This window comes from Staurois parvus, unplaced genomic scaffold (assembly GCF_062004578.1).
Source record: "Staurois parvus isolate SC_StPar_1 unplaced genomic scaffold, SC_StPar_1.0 ptg000285l, whole genome shotgun sequence".
NCBI classification, from domain to species: domain Eukaryota; kingdom Metazoa; phylum Chordata; class Amphibia; order Anura; family Ranidae; genus Staurois; species Staurois parvus.
Genome location: NW_028318081.1, coordinates 1,304,102 through 1,323,730, shown reverse-complemented (window position 1 = coordinate 1,323,730; position 19,629 = coordinate 1,304,102). Strand labels below are relative to the sequence as shown.

The window sequence follows — 19,629 nt, the reverse complement described above, 5'->3', positions numbered from 1 at the left end:
AATCTCCCTGGTCGTGGACGGATGAGGAAAATTGATGAAAGATTGCAACGCAGAATAGTCCGGATGGTGGATAAGCAGCCCCAAACATGTTCCAAAGACATTCAAGCTGTCCTGCAGGCTCAGGGAGCATCAGTGTCAGCGCGAACTATCCGTCGACATTTAAATGAAATGAAACGCTATGGCAGGAGACCCAGGAGGACCCCACTGCTGACACAGAGACATAAAAAAGCAAGACTACAGTTTGCCAAAATGTACTTGAGTAAGCCAAAAGCCTTCTGGGAAAACGTCTTGTGGACAGATGAGACCAAGATAGAGCTTTTCGGTAAAGCACATCATTCTACTGTTTACCGAAAACGGAATGAGGCCTACAAAGAACAAAACACAGTACCTACGGTAAAATATGGTGGAGGTTCAATGATGTTTTGGGGTTGTTTTGCTGCCTCTGGCACTGGGTGCCTTGACTGTGTGCAAGGCATCATGAAATCTGAGGATTACCAAAGGATTTTGGGTCGCACTGTAGGGCCCAGTGTCAGAAAGCTGGGTTTGCGTCCAAGATCCTGGGTCTTCCAGCAGGACAATGACCCCAAACATACGTCAAAAAGCACTCAGAAATGGATGGCAAAGAAGCGCTGGAGAGTTCTGAAGTGGCCAGCAATGAGCCCAGATCTAAATCCCATTGAACACCTGTGGAGAGATCTTAAAATTGCTGTTGGGAAAAGGTGTCCTTCCAATAAGAGAGACCTGGAGCTGTTTGCAAAGGAAGAGTGGTCCAAAATTCCGGGTGAGAGGTGTCAGAAGCTTATTGATGGTTATAGGAAGCGACTGATTTCAGTTATGTTTTCCAAAGGGTGTGCAACCAAATATTAAGTTAAGGGTGCCAATACTTTTGTCCAGCCCATTTTTGGGGTTTTGTGTGACATTATGTCATATTTGCTTTTCTGCCTCTGTTTTATATTTGTTCCAATACATACAAAGGGAATAAACATGTGTATAGCAAAACATGTGTTAATGCAATACCTTTTTTGTGTGAAATACTTGATTTTCAGGAAAAATATCAAGGGTGCCAACAATTTCGGCCATGACTGTATATATATATATATATACACACACACACACACACACACTCTATATTGCCAAAGGTATTGGACCAGCACTCCAAATCATTGGATTCAGGTGTTCCAATCACCTCCAGGGCCACAAATCAAGCTCTTAGGCATGCAGACGGCTTCTACAAACATTTGTGAAAGAATGGGTCGCTCTCAGAAGCTCAGTGACTCCAAGCGTGGTCCCGTGATAGGTGGCCACCTGTGCAATAAGTCCATCCGTGACATTTCCTGGCTACTAAATATCCCACGCTCAACTGTTAGTGGGATTATAACAAAGTGGAAGCAACTGGGAACAACAGCAACTCAGCCACCAAGTAGTAGGCCACGTAACATGACAGAGCGGGGTCAATGCATGCTGAAGCGCACAGTACGCAGAAGTCGCCAACTGTCTGCAGAGTCAATAGCTAAAGACCTCCAAACTTGGTGTGGCCTTCAGATTAGCACAACAACAGTGTGTAGAGAGCTTCATGGAATGGGTTTCCATGGCCGAGCAGCTGCATCCAAGCCTTACATCACCAAGTGCAATGCAAAGTGGTAGATGCAGTGGTGTAAAGCACGCCGCCACTGGACTCTAGAGCAATGGAGACGTGTTCTCTGGCGGGACCAATCACGCTTCTCTGTCTGGGTTTGGTGGTTGCCAGAAGAAGAATACTTATCTGACTGCATTGTGCCAAGTGTAAAGTTTGGTGGAGGGGGGATTATGGCGTGGGGTTGTTTTTCAGGGGTTGGGCTTGGCCCCCTAGTTCCAGTGAAGGGAACTCTTAAGGCGTTGGCATGCCAAGACATTTTGGACAATTTCATGCTTCCAACTTTGTGGGAACAGTTTGGAGATGGCCCCTTCCTGATCCAACATGACTGCACACCAATGCACAAAGCAAGGTCCATAAAGACATGGAGGAGCCAGTTTGGGGTGGAGGAACTTGACTGGCCTGCACAGAGTCCTGACCTCAACCCCATAGAACACCTTTGGCATGAATTAGAGCAGGGACTGTAAGCCAGGCCTCCTCCCCCGACATCAGTGCCTGACCTCACAAATGTGCTTCTGGAAGAATGGTCAAACCTTCCCATAGACACCCTCCTAAACCTTGTGGACAGCCTTCCCAGAAGAGTTGAAGCTGTTATAGCTGCAAAGGGCGGGGCCAACTCAATATTGAACCCTACGGACTAAGACTGGGATGTCATTAAAGTTCATGTGAGTGTAAAAGCAGGCGGCCCAATACTTTTGGCAACATAGTGTAAGTACCTGTAATAAATAAATAAAAACTTCAGAAAAAGAGAATCTATACAGTAAATGATAAACTTACCTTATTCTTTACTGATCAGTGTGAAGAGTGGCGTATTTGCTCCAAAATCATCAGCTTGGTTGACAAGGGCATCCTTCACAGCTCTGTATCCTGCAATCACCGTATTTCCCATAGAGCTGCACTACAGTAGCAATTTCAGTTTGATGCCAATTGGATGTATACCTTAACGTCTATCAAAAAATAATCTGCCAGAAAAGCACACATTGAGCTTCCCCAAATATTGTGCATAGACTTCATATAGAACAGTGTTTCTCAACTTTTTTTTCAGTCAAATCACTCCTTAAAATTCTGAGGCACCCTATTCTAAAATACACAAACTAAACTAATCGTTTTATATAGAACAGCAACATTCAAACAAGTAGAACACCTAACTTCAGAGGTGCTTTAATATTCCAAAGCAAACACACCTTTGCACCCTGGTACTGACTAGTATTCCAGGGTTTCTCTTCCTCACTCAGTTAACATGACCCCAGTGCTGATGGAGAGGGACAGGGAAGGGGCAAGGATGTACAGGCGCTCAAAGTCCTCCTCATCAGCTGATGAAATTGCTTCTTAGGACACTGACAGCTCTTCCCAGAAGAGTTGAAGCTGTTCTAGCTGCAAAGGGCAGGCCAACTCAATATTGAACCCTACGGACGAAGACTGGGATGCCATTAAAGTTCATGTGTGTGTAAAGGCAGGCCGACCAATAGTTTTGGCAATATAGTGTAGTCGATGTTGATTGATAGAGTGAAGTTCTGCTTTAAAGCAGAGTTCCACCCAAAAGGGGAAGTTCCGCTTTAAGGATTGGCACCTTTGGGGAGCGGGTACCTGAATTTGACACGTACGCGCTCCCACTTCTGCTGCGATCGCCTAGGTCAGGGAAAGGCAACCTGTGGCTCTCTAGCTGTTGTGGAACTACATTTCCCATGAGGCATTGCAAAGATTACAAAACTGAGTTACAGCTATGACTTGCAGAGGCATGATGGAACTTGTAGTCCTGCGGCTCTCAGGTTGCCTACCCCTGGCCTAGGTGATCAGAAGCGGAAGTTGTCCTCCCCCCTCCTTCCCCATAGTCTTGTGGGACATGTGACAGGTTCCAGAAGGCAACGGGACCGTTCACAAAGTGCAGTACTTCTCGCACATGCACAGTGGGCACCCGGCTGTGAAGCCACAAGCTGTCACAGTCGGGTGCCCACACTGAAGATGCCGATGCCAGGGAGAGAAGATGAATGGTGAAAGACACCGCTGGACCGAGGGACAGGTAAGTGGCTATATTTTATAAGTCAGCAGCTACATTTTTTGTAGTTGCTGACTTTTATTTATTTATTTATTTATTTGGTGGAACTCCGCTTTAAGGTGACCATGCACATATCTATTTCTAATTGATAAAAGTACAAGTGCAAACGACTGATTCATCCTCTATTAGAATATCAAATGATGCAACACATATATATTGAATATCATATATTGAAAATATGATCTACTATAAAGGACCTATTGAAAATAAATATGGAATCGATCTGTTGTCAATCAATCAGAAATAAAATTGCCAGCATCAAAATTGTTTGAAAGATTACTAAATTGATCAAATAGAGTGGGAAGGGTTTGTGATATACGATTCTCATCCAATTTGATCACTTAAAGTGGTTGTAAAGGAAAACTATAGAAAATAAACAGACAAACATGTCTATACTCATCTGCTCTGTGCAATAGAATTGGCCACATCTCCCACTCACTCGTCACTGAAGTTGATTGATAGGAGTGGGAGCCAATGGCTCCTGCTTTAATCGATTTACCCAGTGAGCAGGGACAAAGCCAGGAGAGCTGCAGTTCTCATGCACAGCGCTGGATCGTGATGATGGGACTCATAAGTATGGGGGGGGGGCGATTCTTTTACACAGAAGGTTTTTTACCTTAATGTAAAAATGTTAAAAACCTTGAGGCTTTAGAACCACTTTAAGTCGCAATGAATGATCATATCAATATGTGTGTGGTCACCTTTACCTGGGTCACATGTGGCCTTCTCTGAATGCCTTCTACTAGCATAAGTAAGGAGCCTCAGTTCTGCTCCTGTGGCTGGGGGTGGTAAAAATAGGTGGCTGAGCATGGTAAAAATAGGTGGCTGAGGATAAAGGAAGGGGAGAGGAGGAGGAAGTGGAAAATAGGAGAGGAGAGCCATTGGATCATTTTTTTAGGATTTAATATGCTGCAGCACATGTCCTCCTCATCCAGCAGACGGCTTGTAGTTTTCACTGATGAGCATTTTCATAGTTCATTCACAAGGCGTGCAGCCTTCAAACTGAAAACTCATATGGAGATACAGGCTAAAAGCTGTTAGGGTGTGTCTGCAGGAGCCTGACATTGCACCCCTGATCCAATGATCATGGTTGCAACACTTTCCAGGATCCTGCAGGGAAAAAAATAAATGCATATTTTTTTCAGCAAAAATATATGCATGTATTTATTTTTTTTCCCCAAAAGGTGTACTTTTCCTTTAATTCAGCCATAGGTGGGTGCACCGCGAGTCCAGAGGTCTGAACATTTTATTGAACATCCTCTATATGGCAGAAACAAGTTCACAGATCTGGTCAAATTTGAATAAATTTAAATCATAAAAAATAAATGTTCATCATTGGTATCAACCAATAGGATTGTTCCTTCCTGCGTTAGTACATGCTACTATTCATCCTGGCATCATATAACATCACTACAGCCCTTTATTTGGCTGTTCTGTATATTTTATAACTGGATGTCTAGAAAGAATTCCTCTATAAGAACCATCCATCCAGAATACAGCTAAATCTGGATGATATTGAAGATCACAATGCACAAAGCTCCCTCTCCAGAATCCACAGAAAGATTCCATTTCAGATCCATCCACCAAATCCCACCAGAGTAAATCACTATAAACAGGATCAGTATGGCTGGGAAATTGCCATTTAAATTCAAACAGCACTGCAGGCTAAATAAATAAACACAGAAACATCTCATTATCTCTAACAGATAAATCCCAGTGACAGCTGCAATCAATAAGAAAAAGCACCTTTAAGCTACTTTCACACTGATCCCAGCAAAAACACGACAAAAACGAGTTATTACTGTTTTTTTACAGGACGTGACTCAAAAACGCACCAAAATCGCACTGTGGGTGGGAATTTGAAGTGTTTTGCTGCTTTTTCCATTCATTTCAATGGGGAGGAGCGTTTTTTTTTCCAGCACCAAACAGGATTTTCAAAAATGCACCTGACTTGCAACAGATCAATGTGAAGTGTTCCATAGGAATACAGGGTCACACGTTTTTCTTCCGCTTTTTTAAATGAAAAAAGTTTAAAAGAAAAAAATGAATAAAAAACAAAACAAAACAAAAAAACAGATCAGTGTGAAAGCAGCCTTAGGGTTTACAGGCTCACTTAATGTGCAGCAAACAGTCAAAATTCATCTGCGCAGAATCAGGTGTGTGAAGGAACAATAAATCTGACATAACACAGACCCCTCCCCCAACATAGTGTTCATATCTGGTCATTCTGCCGGTAGATCGGTTACTTTTCAGTGTCCTGTAGCAGGTCCTGACAAAGTGTCAGTTGGAGGTGGAGGAAACCATATTTAGCTGACAGGGCCGCCGGCAGTAATCAGATTTTATTTACATGGCTAAAATATTTTTTAAGAAAAAAAAAAGGCTTTTTCCTCTGATATTGCTGCCTTTTTTTTTTTTTTTTACTTAAAAGAATATCAACCATAATTAACAATATTACTTTATTCGCTTTAAAAGTGTTCGCTGGATTTGGGTTTGATGAGCGCTCTTGTAATTCATTCAGACCCTGCCGCTTGTAGACAGTCAGCCTGACATTGCACCCCTGATCCAGAGATCATGGCTGCAATGTATTCCAGGCTCCTACATATAATAAATGCACATTTTATTTTCTGAAAAAATGTGTATTTATTATTTTTTCTAGAAAGGTGAACTTGGCCTTTTTACTGATTTGTCCAAATTAAAGCCTATATATAAAAGTACATGTCCACCTCTGACCACTGGGGGTGGGGGGGACATTGTTATGTGATTTTACTGCAGAACAAAAGCCATTGTCGCTCTGTTAGGTCATGTTCACACCGCAATTTCTGCTCTCCAGATGCATGTTCCATAGTATTTGATACATTCCAATGCGTTTTTTCCCTTTTTTTAATTTTGACACTTGAGAAATCTTTATTATCACTCAGGACAATGAGCGTTCTGCTGCATTTACACGTGTTTGGATGCGTCCTGGGTGAAAAAAAACCCAGTAGGTTGTACTTTTGTGGAAAGCACTGAAACCGAACTAGGGCCATTAGAATACATGTCAATATCTGTGCATGCTTTTTAGATGCAGTTTAAAGATGTACTGGAAAGCATCTGGAGTGAACCAACCATAAAGAAAATGGAAAACTGCCGTGGTGATGCTAGCGACATACTGCAGTATATTAGTCATTTTCTATGTTGCCCAGAGTTACACTTTCACATAAATGTAGTTTCAGGGCTTATGGTCCCAGGTAAACTGTTGTGCTGCATTAGCGCACTCGCATTAATGTGCGTTGTGTTCAGGTAGTCCATTTGTTATTGAAACACAATAGTGTGAGCAGGGCCATAGGGAGTTAAAGTGGAGTTCTGCCCCCCGCCCCCACCCAGCCAAAAAATAAAGTGAAATTCAGCAGCTACAAATACAGTAGATGCTGACTTTTAATATTGGAAGACTTACCGGCTGTTGGGTGCTGGCGCCGCCATCTTGACTAAGGGAAACCCACCAATGGAATCCTGCGGCTTCACAGATGATTTTTTTACTGCGCATGTGTGAAGCGTGCTTTGCTTTGTGAATGGGCTGCAGTTCTCTGGGACTTGTGAAATAAATGTCCCAGAGGGCTACAGGGGACCCTGAACTTCCGTCTTAGTTTGCTACGTCAAAATCAGGTACCCGCTTCCCCCCAAAATGTGCCAAATGTGGCAGCGGATGGGGGGGATGAGGCTGATAAGTGCAGCATCTACTTTTGGGTGGAACTCTGCTTTAAACAACTGCCATTGCTATGTCATATATACAGTCCAATATATTATTTGTCATTTTAGGGACATGCATACCAAGAAAAGTTATTGTAACTGTTCAAAGTATTTAACAATTCTCAGAGTGATCAATGCCTCTGAGAATATTTAATTTGTGATTTGCTGGCTTTTATTGAGACCTATTCTGTTTCTCTTCCTCCAGGTGCTGAAATTACGAACCTCAAATTATCCCACCATGAATTGTTCGCTAGGGAAGGACAGCGGCTGCGGATCCCGTGCTTATTTAATGTGGATGAACCCTTCAGGGGTCATAGATTCATAGAGCTAAAGATTCATATTGCTGTTTTATCACAAATGATGTCCCACTATTTTCTGAACCTGCAGCTACAGTTGTGTTCAAAATAATAGCAGTGAATTGAAAAAAGTGAATAAAGCTCAAAATCCTTCTAATAGCTTTTATTTCCATCCACACAAATGCATTGGGAACACGACACATTCTATTCCAAATCAGAACATGAAGAAAAATAGATCAAATTTGTGTTCCTCTAAAAAAAATTGAAGAAAAGTGAATATTAGACTGTTCAAAAAAATAGCAGTGTTTGTATTCTTCTTTACAAACTCAAACATTCACTATATAAACTGAAAAATGTTTGAAGATTTTGCTTTCCTTTGAATGACTTCATGAATATTTGGTTGTAGTCGCACTGTTTCTGAGAACTGCTGTACATCTGTGTTGCATGGAGTCACCCAACTTCTGGCCCCTGTGATCAGGTATTCCAGCCCAGGATGATTGGTCTACATTCCACAGTTCTTCTCTATTTCTTGGTTTTGCCTCAGAAACTGCATTTTTGATGTCACCCCACAAGTTTTCTATTGGATGAAGATCCGGGGATTGGGCTGGCCACTCCATAACGTCCATCTTGTTGGTCTGGAACCAAGATGTTGCACGTTTACTGAATGACCTCACTAATAGAACTCCACACTGCTATTATGTTGAACACGCCCCTTTCAATGAGTGATTCAATTACACAGAATCAGCAGCATGCATGTCATGACTGTTGGGTCTGTTGGGTTTCTATTACTCTACTACACCTGCTAGTAAATTATTTGCCATGTAGAAATATCATTTCTACCAAAAACAGTGATTGATCCGGTTAGTGATGTCGGACGAATTTTGAACACAACTGTATTTCCCAATGGGGTCATCCCATCATCCCTGCTTTTGAAAAACACCTGGCTTCTGCTCAGAATTCCACATGTTCCTTTCAGCACTTTCCCAGGTGTTAGTTCTCTTCCTCTCTTATTTCACTGGCAACCACAGAAATTGCCACTGTCAGCCTGATCTAAACTATCAGCTGGTGTGCAAAGATAAATGGGAATTATGTACAAAGGAGTATCAGTTACAAGGCATAACAACACAGTTTAAATATTCATTTTTGAAATTGTGAATGGATGAAATCCGTGAAATGTTGAATCGACAATTCCAGTATTCACAGTGAAATCAGGATTCTCTGCAAGTGACTTCTTGTGCAATATAAAATGAAGTGCGTTTGCACTTACCAGAAGCGCAAGTTAAATGCGCATATCGTGAGTATCACCTCAGGAATAGGGGACCCTGGTAGTCATCTAGGATCTGGTCAAAACATGGGGAAGGGGGGGCTCCAATGGCACACACATATCAGACAGCACTCCAGACCTCGCAGCAAACCAATCCCACACACAGGTAACCGTGAAGACAACTCCTTGGGCGACTCCAACTGCTTAGTGTCGATTTGCACCAGATGCGCTACTCCGACCTTCAATGGCTCAAAAAACGAAGCCAACAAACAAAGATATAATAATAGTGTAGCACGTTTTAATAAATATAAGGTAAAATCCAATTCAAATATCAACTCACTAAAAGATTCAGTGAGGTACACAGTCTCAGCAAAGGCAGTAATGGCTCAAAAGAAATAATGATATAATATGAATAAAAGACCACTGGGCCCACGTGTAGCCTCGGTGGGATGACGTCGGTGTGACAAGGATAATTTCTGACGGGTTTCATGTAAAAACACATTGTCAAAGGGATAGCCTTGTCCCTGACGACTTGTGATATATATAGCCCTTCGCGCATGCGCGCTACAGGCTCCTCAATGCAGAGAATGCACTGCGTATGCGCATCGTGGGCGCCATCTTGCGAGAGTCCTGAGTGCATGCGCACCACGAGCGCCGTCACAGCGAGAGCACACTGCGCACCGCGAGCACCATATTCTACAAGCCCTACAGGTCTGAAAGGATTTAATAAAGAGACAGAGGGCTAAATACATCAGATGACTGCTGGAAACGAAGGGTTATAAAATGTATGAATGTCTACTTATTGTTATTTGGGCAATTATGCTGAAAAGTTTACAAAGAAATATATAAAAATATTAAAAAAAACTTAATTCAATCCTATATCACGGACGCCATTTTGTTGTGGGCGGTGAGTCCAAATATAGTAAAAATATGAATCTTGTGTATTAGATAAAAAAACTCTGTTTACAGTAAGTATATGACAAAAATATCTTAAATACAAAAAGTCTGTATAAAACAAGTAATAAATATGAAGTGGGCCTACATGAACATAAGCAATAGTACGAATATAATTACTATGAATAAAAATACACAATCTTAACCCCTTCCATACCGGGCACTTTTACCCCCTTTCTGCCCACGCCATTTTTCAGGTTTCAGCGCTCTAACACTTTGAATGACAATTGCGCAGTCATACAACATCGTACCCAAATAAAAATGTTATCATTTTCTTCACACAACTAGAGCTTTCTTTTGGTGGTATTTAATCACCACTGGGGGTTTTATTTTTTGCTAAATTAACAAAAAAAGACCGAAAATTTTGAAAAATAAACACGATTTTCTTTGTTTCTGGTATAAAAGTTTGGAAATAAATAATTGTTCTTCATAAATATAGGCCGAGATGTATTCTGCTACATGTCTTTGGTGAAAATAACCCAAATTAGGATGTATTATTTAGTTTGTAGGAAAGTTATAGAGTTCACAAACTATGGTATAGATCTGAATATTGATCAATCCTGAAGTACTGACAGCCAATTTAATTTCTTGAGGTCCAAGAATGTCAGAACAGTACAGATATCCCCCAAATGTCAGAACAGTACAGATATCCTCCAAATGACCCCTTTTTGCAAAGTAGACAGTCCGACGTACTTCATAAGAGGCATGGCGAGTTTTTGAAGTTGTATTTTTTTTTGTCATAATTTTTCAGAAAATGAAAAAATGAAAAAAATTATTTTCACTATGGTTTTTTTACATACTGTCACCAGTGCAGTACAGCGTCATCATATAACTGGCATGGCGATGATCAGGGACACTGACTGGTGACAGTATGAAAAAAAAAATTATAATTTTTTTACATTTGTTTTATTATTTTTAATTTTTTATTACTTTTTTCCTTTTTTTAAGATTTTTTTTTTTCATATTTCACTATGACCATAGTACAATATTACCATAGTAACATTGTACTACTCTGGGGAAGTGATCAGTATTTTTTTTTTTTTTTTATTTACACAATTTGCTTATAGCAAAGAATTACATTGCTATAAGCAAGCACTTACCTGAATGAGATCGATTCATTCAGGGTTTTTTTTTGTGCTTAGCTGTGATTTGGCCACAGCTAAATCACATGACACAGCTGGGCTGTAATTGGCCCAGCTTCTCCATGTGATCGCTGTGACCATTCTCAGCTAGACACACTAGTATACAATGGATGGCATGAATGAAGCCATCCATTGTATACAACTGTCATGTGACCTGCTGTGATTGGTCACAGCAGGTCACATGGTACCGGCAACGGGGCCGGTACTCAGATCTGTCATCGGCCGTGTCCAAGGTACACGGCTGGTGACAGATCGCGCCGCTGCGCGGCTCAGCAGGCTCGCAAACTGCGCATGCCCAAGGGATGCCATATGGCGTCCACCCGGAAAGGTGATTGTTGTTGCCGGCCGCCATTCGGCCATAGGCCGGGCGGGAGGAGGTTAAAAACTCAAAATATACGGAAATGTATCAAAACTATATTTATACCGGTCTCTAGATTAATAACCCATAAGGTATATATATTAAAATTATACAAATAGACAACTACATGTCCTGACTAACCATAAATGCAAAAGATATATCTAAAGCATTAAATTAAAGATGTAAGACATTTTAAAAGTCTACGTGTGCATGCACACATAGGGTGATATGGAGGGGCATTTGGAAGCTGAAAAAAAAAAATAAATAAATAATTGATGCCCCTAAAAATGGCTGCAAAAGCGCCCTGTGTGTATGAGGCCCAAAGATGCTGAAGCCAGATATGACTGCATAAATCCATAATCAGAGAACAGCACAGAGCTATGGCACAATGCCAATTAAGACCACTAGATGTCAGCAATATAATGGAACAATGATTATTATAATAATAATAATAATAATAATAATAATAATAATAATAATAAACAGAGCACTAAACACTGAAGACATCATTTTATAGACAAATTCTGCCAAGACCACAGATCTCATCATATCTGAGTAAATTTAAATAATACAAAACAAGAGTTCATCTGTATCAACCAACAAGATGGGATCGTTCCTTCCTGCACTATACATGAGACTATTCATCCCGGCATCATAGAACATCACTACAGCTCTTTATTTCTGATTGGATTTTCTATATATTTTATAACTGGATGTCTAGAAAGAATTCCTCTATAAGAACCATCCATCCAGAATACAGCTAAATCTGGATGACATTGAAGATCACAATACACAAAGCTCCCTCTCCAGAATCCACAGAAACATTTCAGATCCATCCACCAAATCCCCCCACAGTAAATCATTCTACATAGGATCAGTCCACATGGAAAATTACCATTTGCATTCACAGAGAAGTGGAGACTAAATAAATAACCACAAGTCTCAATGGGGGGATTTACTAAAACTGGAGCACTCAGAATCTGGTGCAGCTGTGCATGGGAGCCAATCAGCTTCTAACTTCAGTTTGTTCAGTTAAGCTTTGACAATAAAACCTGGAATCTGATTGGTTTCCATGCAGAGCTGCACCAGATTTTGCACCGTGCAGTTTTAATAAATAACCTCCATTATCTCTGACAGATCAATCCCAGTGACAGTTGCAATCACTAAAAAAAAAGCACTTTTCTGGCACTTTCACACTGATCTGTAGCAAAAACATGATTTTGCCACAACTGCGGTGTGTTTTTCACACACAGGGCATGTGACTCAAAATCTGCATCAAAAACACGACACAGGAGCGCTTTTGTCACATTTACAATGCATTTCAATGGATGGTGCATTTCTGGTGCAGTTCTTTTAACTGACCAAATATGCCCCAAAAAAGGCAGCAAGCAGGATTTTTTACACCACAACAGAAGCGTAACAGACCATTGTGAAGACACACATAGGGGAGCATTTATCTTTAGCTTTTCTTGCGCTTTTTTTAAAAAAAGCAGCCTTTAGTCTAGGTTTACGTCCAAACATTTTACGCAGCATTTTGCAGAAACGCACTACAGTCCATTTAACATGATTTCCTATAGGACACGTTTACATCTCCGTGTTTTCACCCGCTGCGTTTTTCGGTAAGGGTCAGGGACATTTTTTAAACGCAGAACGTTGCATTTTTTGTTCTATAGACTTCAATGGAGATGCTGCAGAAAAGCATGTATTGCGTATTTGCTGCGTTTTAATCTGCCTAGCAACAAGAAAAAAAAAACCAAGAAAGCACCAAAAACACGTGCAAAAACACAAAACGCACTGCAGAAATGGATCAAAAGCAAACTGCATAGGTGTGAACCAGGACTTAGGGTTTAAAGGCACACTTAATGTGCGGCAAACAGTCAAAATTCATCTGCTCAGAGTCAGGTGTGTGAAGGAACAATAAATCTGATTGATTTGTTATAGATGGAGAACAGAACAGAGTGGAGAAAAATGTGATCTTTTTTTTCCTCCTGGAGTAAACAACATCTGATCGATTACTTTTGCCTGGAGTGAGCACAGTGAGTGGACCTTGAACAGTAAATCTGATTGGTTGATTGGTTGCCTAGCAACAGCATCACAGTGAGCGGAAGCTTTGGTATCTGTGCAGCTGCAGAGCTCTGTGTCATTTCATTGTGACTGTGCTGGGAGGAGGACAGATTTTTCTTTGCTCTGTAAAGAGAATCTGTCCCATCGCTTTGTTATATAATTCCTTATTAATAAAGCGATTTAAAGATGATTCCCATCATGATTATTTTCCTTCTATTTCTGAACGTCGCAGCAGGTATGTGTTGTTATCAGGGTGTTATATAGTGGGTGTTAGGTGTAAAATGGGTGTGTTAGAATAGGAGATCCGGGCAATATTAATCCGTGATAGACGTGCCGGGACATAACACAGACCCCCCCTCCCCTCCCCCAACATAGTGTTCATATCTGGTCATTCTGCCGGTAGATCGGTTACTTTTCAGTGTCCTGTAGTCAGTTGGAGGTGGAGGAAACCATATTTAGCTGACAGGGCCGCCGACAATTATCAGATTTTGTTTACATGGCTAATATATATATATTTTAAGAAAAAAAAGGCTTTTTCCTCTGATATTGCTGCCTACAGTACTCAGCCTTTATTTATATGGCTAAAGCTTTTTTTTAATTAAAAACTATCAACTGTATTTAATTAAAGTGCTCTTGTAGTTCATTCCAGCCCTGCAGCTTGTAGTCAGCCGGTCTCGGAGGTATGGGCTGAAAGCTGCACAGCTGGTCTGATCCACTGGACAGGGGTGCAATGGTTTCCAGGCTCCTGCAAATAATACATGCACATTTTATTTTTTTTATTTTCTGCAAAAATGTGTATTTATTATATTTTCTAGAAAGGTGAACTTTCTTAATTTGTCCTAAAGCCTATAAAACAAATTACATGTTCACCTCTGACTAAGGGGGGGGGGGGTACTGCTATGTGTCACTCTGTTAGGTCTTCTTCACACCGTAATTTCTGCTTTCCAGATGCATTTTTCCATGTGAGTTCTCTTGTTTTTGATGCATTCCAATGCATTTTTTTGACACTTGAGAAATCTTGATTTTCATTCAGGACAATGTACGTTCTGGTGCATTTACAAGCGGTTGCATGCATTCTGCGCGAAAGACAAAAAAAGCGCAGCAGGTTGTACTTTTGTAGAAAGCACTGAAACTGACCGCACTGGTGTGAACTACGGCCATTGGCATACATGTCAATATCTGTGCATGCATTTTAGATGCAGTTTAAAGATGTACTGGAAAGCATCTGGAGTGAACCAACCCAAAAGAAAATGGAAAACTGCCGTGGTGATGCTAGCGACATACTGCAGTATATTAGTCATTTTCTATGTTGCCCAGAGTTACACTTTCACATAAATGTAGTTTCAGGGCTTATGGTCCCAGGCACATTGTTGCCAGGGGCGGACTGACAACTCATGGGGCCCCCGGGCAATAGGGGATCATGGGGCCCCTGTGTCCTTGCCCAAACTCAAAAAAGCCTATGAAAAAGGTACCAGGGGCATCTCATGGGGCCCCCTACTGACCCCGGGCCCTCGGGCAGTGCCCGAGTTTCCAGATGGTCAGTCCGCCCCTGATTGTTGCGCTGCATTAGCCATTTGTTACCGCAACACAATAGTGTGATCAGGCCATAGGGAGTTAAACAACTACCATCCCATGTCATATATAGAGTCAAATGTATTATTTTATCATTTTAGGGACATGCATACCAAGAAAAGTTGTAACTGTTCAAAGTATTTAGCAATTCCTACAGTGATCGCTGCCCCTGACAATATTTAATTTGTGATTTGCTGGCTTACTTGAGAGCTGTGAAGATAATCCTGTTTTGTTTCTTTCTCTAGGTGCTAAAATCACGAGCGTCGAAATACCAGACCATGATGTGTTCGTTACGGAGGGACAGCGGCTGCTGGTCCCATGCTTTTTTAACGTGGATGAACCCAGCGGGGGTCATTACATTGATTTGGGGTGGAGCATGATGTCCAACGACAGCGATGTATTCAGACCAATAGTCCATCTAAAAGCCACCGAGGTTCTGTCTGTAAGTGAGACAAATGAAAGGGCATCGATACAACTGAGGCAAGTGCGCAAGGGACACTGCTCCCTGGTCATTGATCCTGTCAGCATCAGTGATAACGGCACGTATCAGGTTCACATTGCAATAGATGGATTGGAGTATGCGGGGACTGACAATGTCACTATTCATGTCTTAAAAAGAAATCAGCCAGATGGTAAGTGTTTGTTCATTTAAGATCATTATATCTTATGTATTCATTATATAGTATTGTCATTTATATGGATGTCCTTTAGCCTTACTAAAGACCGGGGATGAGCTTGGGTTCGGTCCTAAGCTGTACGTTAGCTGTACTGCTGGCCAATGAGCTGTGGGGCAGGGATGCTTGTGACATCACTGACCTAATATGGCCCCTTGACCACTGCTCACTGGGTCCGCCGTGATGTGATCATGTCACAGTTTCCTGCTGTCAGTGTGAGATTGGATCTGAATCCAGCTCATCCTTACTAATGGACAGGACCAGACTGGTAATATGGCAATTCTGCCATCTGCCAGAATGGCCGTTGTATATCGCAGTACATGTGGGCTGCTGAGAAATGATGTTGAAGGCTTTTATATCTAAAACAAAAACTGTACATTACAAACTCCCACACCTGTACATAGCTCCACATCTCTATGGATTGGCAGCCCACCTGTGATAATACTTACCTTAGTCTCCAATACAATGATTTTACTTCTGACATAGTACTGGTAGACTCCTCCATAATACGCTCTGCTGCCCTAGCCAATGCTCTGCAGGGTGACATGAGAATGGCTTACTCATGGGAAGGAATGGCACGTATCCCACTATAAAGAGGAGCCAGCTGGGACCTTGTAGGAGGAAAGATCACTGGATCAGGAAGAAAGGCAAGTATGATCCCAGGTGGGCTGCACTCAGGGGGGCTGACTTTTAATATAAGGACACTTACCTGTCCAGGGATCCAGAGATGTTCTCACCCAAGCTGATTCTTCAATCAGATTTGGGTGCAGGTGACGGCACCTTCAGTAATGGAATCCCTGAAGTGAAGCTTTGCGGCTTCACAGCCAGTTTCCTACTGTGCATGCATGAAGCGTGCTGTGCTTTGTGAATGGTCCCGCGGTCTTCTGGGACCTATGAGGTGTCCCAGAAGGCAGCAGGGGAAGGAGGGGGACCGAACTTCTGGCTCAGATTGCTGCGGAGCATCTGACCAGATGTAGGAGTGGGTACCTGTCAAAACCAGGTACCTGCTACCTTCTCCCCCCCAAAAAAGTGCCAGATGTGGCAGTGGAAGGGAGGAAGGCAAACAAGCGGTACTTCCCCTCTTGGGTGAAGTTCCGCTTTAACTAATCTGTCAATATAGAGTTGATTTGTGAGGATAGAATTATGGAAGAATGATATTACCTATTAGTTTTGGAAGGTGCAGGCTCCAGGGCTTTTCATCCTCACCCTGGCTTCTCTACATCTGACCATTGTGAATGTTTTTAGCTCAGCAGACTCTGGGGTACATTTAGGGGTATCATATTTTTCAACTTTAGTGTAATGTCACATATGTGAATGGACCTTGTAAACTGATTTCTTTTCTTTTGTGATGTGTTCCATGCAGGCCTTCATACAGGAGACACCTACACTGATCGGCCAGGGATTATGGAAGGCTTCAAAGACGGACTGATGAGGATGAAGAAGTTCATTCAGGGCATGAAAGATAAAGGCTACCTCTTCTACCTGATAGTTGGTATAGGAGTGGTGGCTTCCCTATGGATACTGGGCATTGTGGCAGCAATCGTGGTTAGGTAAGTAGACTGATCACTTTCTATAGCTTTCTAAGAAGGGCTCCTTTTTGCACTTACTGGGGGTTTTCTTATTGCCCCTTACTATAATCACTTCACAAACATATCTAATTTATCTTGTTTTTTTCTACACAGACGTCTGTACAGGAATTTGAGGCACAAGGCAACCGATGCTGTAAAATTGATGGAAGAGGGGCGCATGCACGAGGAGCCCGAGGAGCCCAAGGTGCCGGATACAGTTATCGAGATGGAATCCGTTGAAATTGACCAACAGATGGAGACAACACATGTGCCAGATGTACCTGAGAAGATTCCAATTATACAAAGAATGTCTCTGTCATGGACGACGAGGAATAAGTACAACTACAAATTCAAATATCCATCTCAGATGTATCAGCCTAGTCCATCTACAGAGAATCTACAAACATATGTATTGCCTGAAATGTACAAAGATTGGACCCCCAAACCTGCCCCGACACAGCTATTGGAACCGGTTATATCGTTGGATGAATGCAGCCAACCGATACAACCAACGGATGCACCGGATCAAACTTCAGCTCTAAGTGCTAGGACACAGAGGATGCTGACCCGCAGGAACATAATCCAAAGGAGACCTTCCATACCGAGCAATGATTGAAGCACAGATGAAGAAATTCCTGTAGACAGTGAAGAGTTGCACAATGCACCAGATCTACATCTGAAAGTTCCAAAAGCTAAAAAGAAAAGAAAGTGGTTGTTCGGCAGGCGTAAAAAGTAAAAGAGGGCACCACAGTTACCAAGCCACTAAGCCGCACACAGAGAAGCCGGAGGAGATCTCCGATGTCGCAGGCTCATCCATCTGCTGTGGCTGTACCAACAGAAGCGACGGATCCATCTCAGGCAGTCGTACCAACAGTTGAAATGCCTGAAGACATCAAACAGCCCGACCACCCATAGAGCTCAGCAGGACCTGCCCATGTCAGCTCTGAAAAAACTAAGCAGGTATGGATGTGACAACCACCCCCCTCTGCTCCGATCAGCAGGGGATCTTCTCTGTGTATATACCCAGCTTTACTCATTCACAATGGAGGGGGATATCAAGGGGGTCCCTTTATCAGCTTCTGATTAGCTCCTGCTCGCAGGTCCCCACAACTGGGTCAGGGTTGTGGGAAAGAGACCCTTGTCCTCTTCAGCATAAGGACAAGCATCTTTGAGGGGCTTCCCTGCCTGGCAAGGTACCACCCTCCATGTTGAGGGCATGTGGCCTGGTATGGTTCAGGAGAAATCTGGTGGGGAGGTGTCAGTATCCAGATTCTGATAGACCACCAGCCCACAGACCCCCACAACCACCAAGCCAAAGTTGTGGGGAAGAGGCTCTTGTCCTTTTCAACATAAGGACAAGGCATTTTTTCTGAAAAAATGGAGGGAGTGGGAGGACCCTGACCAAGTACCCAAACCTACCCTGTTGAGGGCATGTGGGCCTGAATAGTTCAGGAGAGAGGGAGCACAAGCTCGTTCCTTCCCCTTCAAGACTGCATGCTCACATAAGGGTCTGGTATGGAATATGGGGGGACCTCACACCCTTTTTTGTGTGTGTTTTTTTGTTTTGCATTGGGTCCCCCAATGGGAGGAAGTGCAGGCCCGTTTCCTTCCTTTTCATGCGGGCATCTAGTGGGGGAACATTATCTATGCACCCTCTTATTTTGAAAGGGGCTTCAAGATTCTGATAAGCCCCCCTGCCCGCAGACCCTCACAACCACTGGGCTAAGGATGTGAGGAAGAGTCCCTTGTCCTCTTCAACATGGGAACAAGGTGCATTTTTGGGGGGAAAAAGGAGGGAGTGGGAGGACCCCCTCTGGCAAAGTATCCAAACCTACCATGTTGAGGGCATGTGGCCTGATATGGTTCAGGAGAGAGGGAGCGCAGGCTCCTTCCTTCCCCTTCATGTCCTTCAAGACTGCATGCTCACATAAGGGTCGGACATGGAATATGGGGGGGACCTCACACCCTTTTTTGTGTGTTTTGTTTTTGTTTTGCATTGGGTCCCCCAATGGGAGGAAGTGGAGGAGGATTCTGAGGAGGAGGAGGAGGATGAGGAGGATTCTGAGGAGGAGGATTCTGAGGAGGAGGAGGATTCGGAGGATTCGGAGGAGAATTCTGAAGAGGATTCTGAGGAGGAGGATTCGAAGGAGGAGGAGGAGGAAGAGGAGGAGGATTCGAAGGAGGATTCGGAAAAGGAGGAGGAGGATTAGGAGGAGGATTCGAAGGAGGAGGAGGACTCGGAGGAGGATTAGGAGGAGGATTAGGAGGAGGATTCAGGGGAGGAGGAGGATTCTGAGAAGGAGGAGGAGGATTCGGAGGAGG

At 42.7% G+C, this 19,629-nt stretch overlaps 1 protein-coding gene and 1 long non-coding RNA gene across 2 annotated transcripts in view; both read left to right on the top strand.

Annotated features, from left to right (window-relative positions):
• LOC149458526 (uncharacterized) overlaps nucleotides 1-7,868 on the top strand; it is a 36,101-nt gene extending 28,233 nt beyond the window's left edge. Inside the window, exon 3 of the long non-coding RNA XR_016313414.1 lies at nucleotides 7,621-7,868. This is a non-coding gene — a long non-coding RNA (uncharacterized LOC149458526). The remainder of the gene's footprint in view (nucleotides 1-7,620) is intronic.
• A 5,724-nt stretch (nucleotides 7,869-13,592) lies between these two features.
• LOC149458525 (uncharacterized) lies at nucleotides 13,593-19,388 on the top strand. Its single transcript, XM_089682087.1, has 4 exons — nucleotides 13,593-13,728; nucleotides 15,311-15,697; nucleotides 17,103-17,289; nucleotides 17,422-19,388. Exons 1-4 carry the CDS (start codon nucleotides 13,680-13,682, stop codon nucleotides 17,921-17,923), a joined length of 1,125 nt encoding a protein of 374 aa, XP_089538213.1. The 5' UTR covers nucleotides 13,593-13,679; the 3' UTR covers nucleotides 17,924-19,388.
• The last annotated feature ends 241 nt before the right edge of the window (nucleotides 19,389-19,629 follow it).